This window comes from Trachymyrmex cornetzi, unplaced genomic scaffold (assembly GCF_001594075.2).
Source record: "Trachymyrmex cornetzi isolate Tcor2-1 unplaced genomic scaffold, Tcor1.1 scaffold120, whole genome shotgun sequence".
In the NCBI taxonomy this organism is placed as follows: Eukaryota; Metazoa; Arthropoda; class Insecta; order Hymenoptera; family Formicidae; genus Trachymyrmex; species Trachymyrmex cornetzi.
This window is the reverse complement of record NW_017295762.1, coordinates 30890-38767: the sequence shown is the minus strand read 5'-3', so window position 1 is coordinate 38767 and position 7878 is coordinate 30890. Positions and strand designations below refer to the sequence as shown.

At 33.9% G+C, this 7878-nt stretch overlaps 2 protein-coding genes across 2 annotated transcripts in view; one reads left to right on the top strand and one right to left on the bottom strand.

Annotated features, from left to right (window-relative positions):
- Positions 1 to 1053: 1053 nt before the first annotated feature.
- On the top strand, positions 1054 to 3084 carry MED9 (mediator complex subunit 9). The gene is made up of 3 exons (XM_018516656.1): positions 1054 to 1247; positions 2729 to 2834; positions 2921 to 3084. Exons 1-3 carry the CDS (start codon positions 1144 to 1146, stop codon positions 3059 to 3061), a joined length of 351 nt encoding a protein of 116 aa, XP_018372158.1. The 5' UTR covers positions 1054 to 1143; the 3' UTR covers positions 3062 to 3084.
- Positions 3085 to 3797: 713 nt separating this feature from the next.
- GTPBP1 (GTP-binding protein 1) overlaps positions 3798 to 7878 on the bottom strand; it is a 5839-nt gene continuing 1758 nt past the window's right edge. The window contains exons 4-12 of the mRNA XM_018516668.1: positions 6740 to 6920; positions 6481 to 6659; positions 6258 to 6410; positions 5877 to 6126; positions 5634 to 5778; positions 5239 to 5557; positions 4892 to 5163; positions 4508 to 4720; positions 3798 to 4353 (exon numbers count right to left, since the gene is read on the bottom strand). Of these exons, the coding sequence (XP_018372170.1) occupies positions 4541 to 4720; positions 4892 to 5163; positions 5239 to 5557; positions 5634 to 5778; positions 5877 to 6126; positions 6258 to 6410; positions 6481 to 6659; positions 6740 to 6920 (1679 nt within the window). The 3' untranslated portion in view covers positions 3798 to 4353; positions 4508 to 4540. The remainder of the gene's footprint in view (positions 4354 to 4507; positions 4721 to 4891; positions 5164 to 5238; positions 5558 to 5633; positions 5779 to 5876; positions 6127 to 6257; positions 6411 to 6480; positions 6660 to 6739; positions 6921 to 7878) is intronic.

The following is a 7878-nucleotide window of genomic DNA, read 5'->3' as shown; positions in this document are numbered from 1 at the left end:
TAGCTGGCAGCCTGTGTTGTTATCGATACTTTAATTGTGGAGAAGGACTTTTCAATCCATAAACACAATTAAGAGAAAAGAGTCTTCAAAAATTAAATGGTAAAACAGGACACTCCAGCATCCCCTTAACTGGATCATCAAGGATAAGCTTCCCCCAGAGGCCTCCGTCTTCTCGGCGGAGGCTTGGGCTATTATTCGGGCCATTCTCCTGGTGGAGGATCGCTGTTGTGACACCGCTACCATCTTCTCCGACTCACTCAGCGTATTGCGCGCCATCTCCTCACACCAACGCAAAGACGTCAACTACCTCGTCTTCGAAATAAGGGACCTGCTCCGGAAGATGGTCAGCAATGGATTTACCATCAACCTGGTATGGGTACCAGGACACAAGGGCATTTATGGGAACGAGAGAGCTGATGAACTTGCCAGGGAAGCTGCCCTCCATGGCCGACGCCCTAAATTCAAAATTCCCTATCACGACCTGTTAGCCTTATCCCGTGACTCGCATAAGAGAAAATTTCAAGCCTATCTAGATCACTCCGCCTCTTATAAAGGGCAACTATACGATGATTACTACAGAAATAACTCATCTAAGCCTTGGTTTTATGATAAATCTCTTAACAGGGAGGAGATTGTTGCTATCTCCAGAATACGCTCTAACCATTATAACCTTGCTTACAGTCTCCATCGAAAGAGCATTGTCGATTCTCCATCTTGCTTCTGTGGAGACCCTAGACAAGATATTAATCATATAATTTTCTATTGTATATTATGTATTGATAAATCAGCTAAATTGCGTTCTTATATTAAAAAACACTTTCCACTATCTCCTATCGATATGCACCATATACTCAAGAACCCTCCCCCCACTCTCTGTCGCTTAATTGTCGCCTATTTAAAGTCTCTTAATCTTAAGGTGTGATTTCTATGTATGCGTGCTCCGCCTTAGGGGGACGAGGGGGAGAGTAATCCCCCCCTTCTCTCACCAGGCGGCTCTCTGCCTGGCTTGTTCCAGATATCTGCTCCAGTTTCGTTTCTGGCCGGAGTCGCCGCCATCTTCAGTGGCGAGGGCCACACAAATACGAAGAATAGAATAGAATAGTATAAGGATATATACCATGCTCTGAATCACCATAGCTTATAATGGAGTCGGTGGAATTGTCGGAGGACATTTCACTGAGAACACAATTTACTGTTGACAATCTAGACATAGAAATATTGCCGCTTATTTACGAAATTATTCGCAGGTACATATTCATGATCTTATTAATTTTCAGTCAGGCGAGTCGTTAATTCCGATACAATTACATAACCTAAAAAATTGATCGGAATCAAAATATTTTTAACGTCGTTTTTATAAAAGGCATTTTTTCTGGTATTTCTTTGAGGATTCTTAGCTAAGATATTAACGTTTTTTTAATTATTTTTTATGTGTTGCTATCACGTTTTTATTTAAATTATATCACATGAACATAAATCTGTAAATGCTTGCCATCTTATTTCCGAATAGTCAAGCCTTCAAAGACAGATTTTGAGCAAAATTGCTATCTGATGGCAGAAAGGCATTTAATTTCATACAGTATAATGTTGATTACACAATATAATCCGATAATATCGATAAACTGCCACCAAAAATATGACAAAACCTGTTGATTTGCTATACAAGCAGATTGACAGCAAAAATCAAGCAGGATTGCAGCTTCTACTTGGTTTCTGTTGCTAGTTTCTCGTTAGATTACCCATATATGCAGAGCCTGCTTGATTTCTACTATCAATCTGTATCTTGATTCTATAATTGTTATTGGTAATTCGGTATTGATTCGATGTTGTGCTCTTTTACCATATATAGTAGATGCTTTACACTTAACATTCGCAACACTTACAAATATTATTTTATTCTTGTTATGAAATATTAAACAAGGATGAGATGATATACTCGAATATTATGAACATTAAGTGAAATGTATCCAATATCTGTACAATAATATAATGATTTAAGAATTTTAAGCACAACTGTATATGTGAATACATCAAATATGATAAAGAAAGACATGATTGGTCCAAGTTGGATGTTTTAAATAATACATTATATATTTTTATATTAAATTAATTTATTCCAGATATGATTGCGAGCTGATAACTTTCGGTTTCAACACAATCATTCTGAAACGCTAATAATCCCCCCTAAATTAGATTAGAAAGAAATAAAGTAAGAAACTTACTGCGAAAAATATTATCTCAGCCAGGATTCAAATCTGGCAATCATATCTGGAATAAATTAATTTAATATAAGAATATATAATGTATTATTTGAAACATCCAACTTTGATCATGGCTTTCTTTATTGTATTTGGTGAACAATATAATGATACCGAACTGTTGTTAAGAGTTACAGAATCGGAGTATTGATATATCTAACATGTCAACTCTGTTGATAAATCCTGAGCTTAATGCAAACACAGATTATAGTAGAATCTGATCGAATTTGCTGCCAATCTGCCAGTAAATTGCTAACATTTTGATTTGATACTTAAGTCAAGTACAAGAATGAATTTTTAGGAATTGTATCAAAATTTTGAGAAATTTGTTCAAGTATTTCAAGAACGTTTTGTGCAATTATGTACAATTGATAGAAACACTATTGGATTGTTAGTCAAATATGGATATGCAAATATTTATATTTTTGATATATTAACGTAAGATAAGTGCTGCTAGTTATAATTTTTAGCATTGAGAAAGATCCACATGACACTTCGCAAAAGGCAAAAGAGTCTCAAGATACTAGTCACAAAATTCTAGAGTTACAGAAGAAGTTAGACTCTGCGAGATCGCAGGTAAAAGCTGCATCATTCTTCCATATGGATATGTGCAGAAATATCCTGCCGTTTTTCGCGCGTATGACACTTGTTTTTTTTTTCAGATTAAAAGATTACCAGGGATAGAATATAGTAAGGAGGAACAATTGCAAAAGCTCGAGACTTTGCGCAAACAATTGAGACTGAAGCGTGAACTTCTATTGAAATATCGTAATACATGCACATTTGAAATACCGAAAGTATAAACGTGCGCGTGCGCGTTTGCGAGCATAAAAAAAATTTTCAAGGATGCCTCTAAAAGCTCTTTTCCGGTACTTATTCAACAATGAAAAGTTGATTAACAGATTAGCAGAATCCAAACCAATAAGACAAACTGCACAATTTGTAGTATACATACTAATTAAAGCAGGTATGATTAATGGATCACGCCGCCCTATCTCTAGTTCAAAAGACTTTATCAAACAGCTGAAAGATATTGCTAACCAATTAAAGCAACAATTAGAAGAAAAAAATAAATTTAAGAAATAATTTATGATAGATCACATATTTTGTGCCAAACTTTACATATGGTTCCTGTATTTAGATTGCATAGCAATGAGAATCGTTAAATAATTTTTATAAAAGATAATAAAACATAAAATTTATATGTAATTAAACGAAAGTTTTATTTAACACATTTCTGATCACAATATTTTAGCAACATGTACAATTGATAATAAATAAGTGTTCAGTTATGTAGGAATGATGTCTAAATTTATGAAGGACTTATATCTTTTTTCTGCAGCACGTATGAATAATTATTAGGAAATAGATATTTAATACAATGGAAAATTTTCTTTTTATACTTGAAATACAGTACGATACACCTCTGTTTAAAGTTCCAAAATATATTAAAAGATTGAATGACATAAATGAGATTATATATTCTTTTCATAAAATTATTATAGAAGATATATTATTACAATGTACACATTGACCATATTTCAAGTTTTATCTTCAAATTCTAAGAGTTGATAAAAGAAGTTTGTATACTCTGTATAAGTGTAAATGGTATAGTGCATCCATATATACATGAAGACATGTATCGTGTATTTCCTGATTTTATTTGTATGTGTAGTATTGGCTTAATATATGCATATGTCTTTTACAAAAATAATGCAATTTATAAATACCAAGATTTTATATTTTGCCACGTTAAAAGAATATCTTTTTAATATGATTAAAATAGTCGAGACACGAAAAATTATAGTGTAATAAATTTATATATAGTACATATTTTAATAAATTTACAAAGAATAGGTTTCTACACAATCTATAAAGTACGAGTTTTTATATCAGGAGAAAAAAAATTGTTTTAGAATACAATAATTTTGTATCTCGTAGATCACATTTTTAAAAACTTAGGGTGCATTCCAAATTATGCACAAAATGCATAATGCATTATTTATTATTCATCGAAGAATAAAGAAAAATAAAATGATACCTCATATTCTTTATGCGTAATTCGGAACGCACCTTTATACGCAGCAGAAAGTTATAAGGCAGGAATCAGACTACACATTGAAGAATGAGATTGAAAAATTGAAGTTTGATCAATCAGAACAAAAGGAACCAAAATTTCTTTGTCTTTATTGGTGAAATTTCAATCTTTAATCTTTAATCTCAATTTTCAATGTCTGATTCCAGCCTAAGAACATTAATTATGTGTTCTTTGTACACTGCTCTTACACTTTTGCAGGAGGGTTCTGCTCCGTTAAAGGCTGAATATTGTTAATAGCATTATGAGATCGTCCTCTTCGACCTCTACCTTTTTTATTCTGATTCAATCCAGATTTCTGCGGTACATTTTCTTGTTTAGCTGTTTGTACTTCATTTGTCGAATCAGTTTCGGTCATTTCCAGTACCTAAAAAAAGAAAAATGATTGTTTATTCATTATTTTTGGTATTTATTTTTGGTTCTCATTAAAATTAATGAAAATAGTAAAAGTTTTTACACATGGTTGAATTTAAAAGAATAATAAATTAAAAACAATGATTATTTTAATTTTATCACATTAAAAGTATCGCATAAATACCTGCACGTTTGTATTCTGCCGACTTTGTGACGTTTTATTCGGCTTATTAATTCTAGATGCTTGTGTAGTTATATTATTTGAATGCGGTATAAGTTTTACTACATTTCCTACTGCTTTAGTACGACCCTCTCTAAACACCATTCTCTGTCCAGGTTTTATGTATTCGGGATGTTTGATAAATCTAAAGTGTACCAAGGCTTTGTCACCCGTTCTCAGACAATCCTGAGACATAGACAATATAGAAGCTGTTTGTCTTATACTGCCGCAATGTACTGTAATAATTTTTGTAATAAAAAAAATTAATTTGTATGATAAGAATATAATAATAATCATATTATAATAATTACCCATTGCTTGATAACGAGAGCTGATTGTTGTAGGATGATGCAGCACCAAAATTTCACCTTCAAATTCCCAACAGGCTTGTGGATTAAGTGCAGGTGCGACCATTACCATACCTTTGCGAATGTGCGACCGTTTAATCTTTTTTAGAGCAAAACTAGCTGTTTGTCCACCTCTCACTTCGCGAACAGGCATCCTCTTTCGATGGATACTTTTTACGGTTATAGGTGTAAAACGACCCAGTGGATCAGGTCCTAATAGCAATGTATCATTTAACTTTATGATACCTTTTAAAGTTGTACCAGACACTACTGTACCAACTCCCTGTAATTTTTAATTTATTATCGTAACATTTTTGTACATTAGAGAAAAAAGGTTTATATAATATTATATAACATACTGGTACAGAATATGTATCATCTATTTGAAACTCAGCAGGTTCATCATCATGACTAGTAATTCTCGCAGTCAATAAATTGAGAAACATCTTAAGAAGATTTAGATTTTCGCCGGACACGTTGGATACTTGAAATATTGGACATAACCTGCATGAAATATTGTAATATTTTATGGACATTTTAGTATACAAAGTTTATTATTTACTTTGCTTCTTTTTTTTAGTAGAATTCTTGATATAACTAACCGTTCTGAGACAAAATTAGTAGCACTAACTACCACATCATCAGGCGTCTTCACTGTAACCGGGACTTTCCTGCAGCCAGGAGATTTCAAAATCCTTATTAGCAGTTTCAAATTTTCTTGTAGAACATTTGGCGGGCACATATCAATTTTCGTTACGACAACGAATACCGGTACAGACAACGCTAAAGCAAGTCCTAAATGTTCTTTGGTCATCCCTACAATACCGGCATTTGCTCCGATCATTAACATACCTGGAATAATATTTGTATCAAAATCATAGGACTCTTATAAATTGTATAATTGCAAATGACATCAAATAAAAGAAATAGATTCGTTAAGTATTTTCTTTTCCGGATCTTATATAATAACAATACAGTTTTACCGAAATCTGGAGCGTGTCCTGTCATTCCAAAAACAGTTGTTTTTAAATATCTCTCGTGACCAGCGAGATCGATGAATGTAATTACTTTAGAGGATTTTTCACAAATCTTCACCCAATCCAACGAACCATGTTCAGGCTTATTAACTACGTTACCTACAAATATATAATGATACTACAATAAAAAAATAATTACATTTAAATATATTACAGAGTCAAGACTCACCAACACTATCAAATCCAAGTATGTCATTTCCAACAGAGCTAGTACGTCCTGTTTCAGCCTCATGCTTGTGGCGGAATAATTTTTGACGAGCTAATCCTCGTCCATTGTCAAGTTCACCATGAGTCAGAACACCTAATAGAGTTGATTTACCAGCATCCACATTACCGACTACAGCAACTCTATAAATAGTAGTTACTCATTTGAAGCTATAAATTATAGACTGTCGAGCGGCGATCCAAAAATTACATTATTAAATAACCTGATCTCTAAGAAATCTTGTCGATCTAAACGTCTTCTCACTAGATATTGTCCTGTTAGACCATGATCTGCTTTACTCTGACGTAGAAGCACACAATCTGCTTCCAATGTTGCAGCAAGAGACTGTAAAGTGGCAACTGATGCTTCATATTCATCCTCCTTTAATCCATCCTCGGATCCATCTAAGTATTACATAGATAAGTTTTATATATACAGGGTGGTCCGTTTTAATCTATCGATGCGACTATCTCGGAAAGTACGCATCTGATTGAAAAGTTGTAAAGGGAAAATTTGTTTGTTTAGATGGGGGACATCCAATGACATCGAACTCGGCCCCCCACCCCCACCCCCGGGGGTGGGGCGGGGGTCAAAATTGAAATTTTAAATGGGTACCCCGATTTTTTATTACAGATTCTTATTCTGCGTCGAAAAATATGAAAGTTTTGTCTCAAACATTTTTTTCGATGCGTGACAGATGGCGCTGTAATCTGGAATGTGTTATTACAAACAGTAGACAACTTTCATAAAAGATTAAACTTGTGTTTACAGGCAAATGGAGACAATTTTGAACAGCATCTTCGTTGTTAGTTCTAAAGGCCAAATTGTGAGAAGCAAGGGGACTCACATTAAAAAAGCACCCCATGGGCACATGATTCTACTACGTCCACATCGTTGTCCCCGGGTAACGCTAAAAGTAGAACAAACATTTTCATCAAAACAGTTTTTTTTTAAACGTATTTATCCACAGAATTCTAATTTGCAGAACACGATGTGTATTCCTCGAGAAATTCTAATTCGGTAACGATTTTTGTATGCATTTTCAATTTTGTCGATTACAGCGACATCTGTCACGAGTCTAAAAAAATGTTTCAAACAAAACTTCCATATTTTTCGACGCAGAATCATAATCTGCAATAAAAAATTGGGGTACCCATTTAAGACTTTTAAGTTGAACCCGCTCCATACGGAGGGTTGGAGAGGAGGGGGGGTCGAGTATGGTGTCATTGGATGTCCCCTATCCAGATTTCCTAACAGATTTCTCTTTTCTACCTTTTCAATCATATGCGTAGTTGTTGAGATATTCGCATCGATAGATTAAAACTGCCGATTACAGCGCCATCTGTCACGCATCGAAAAAAA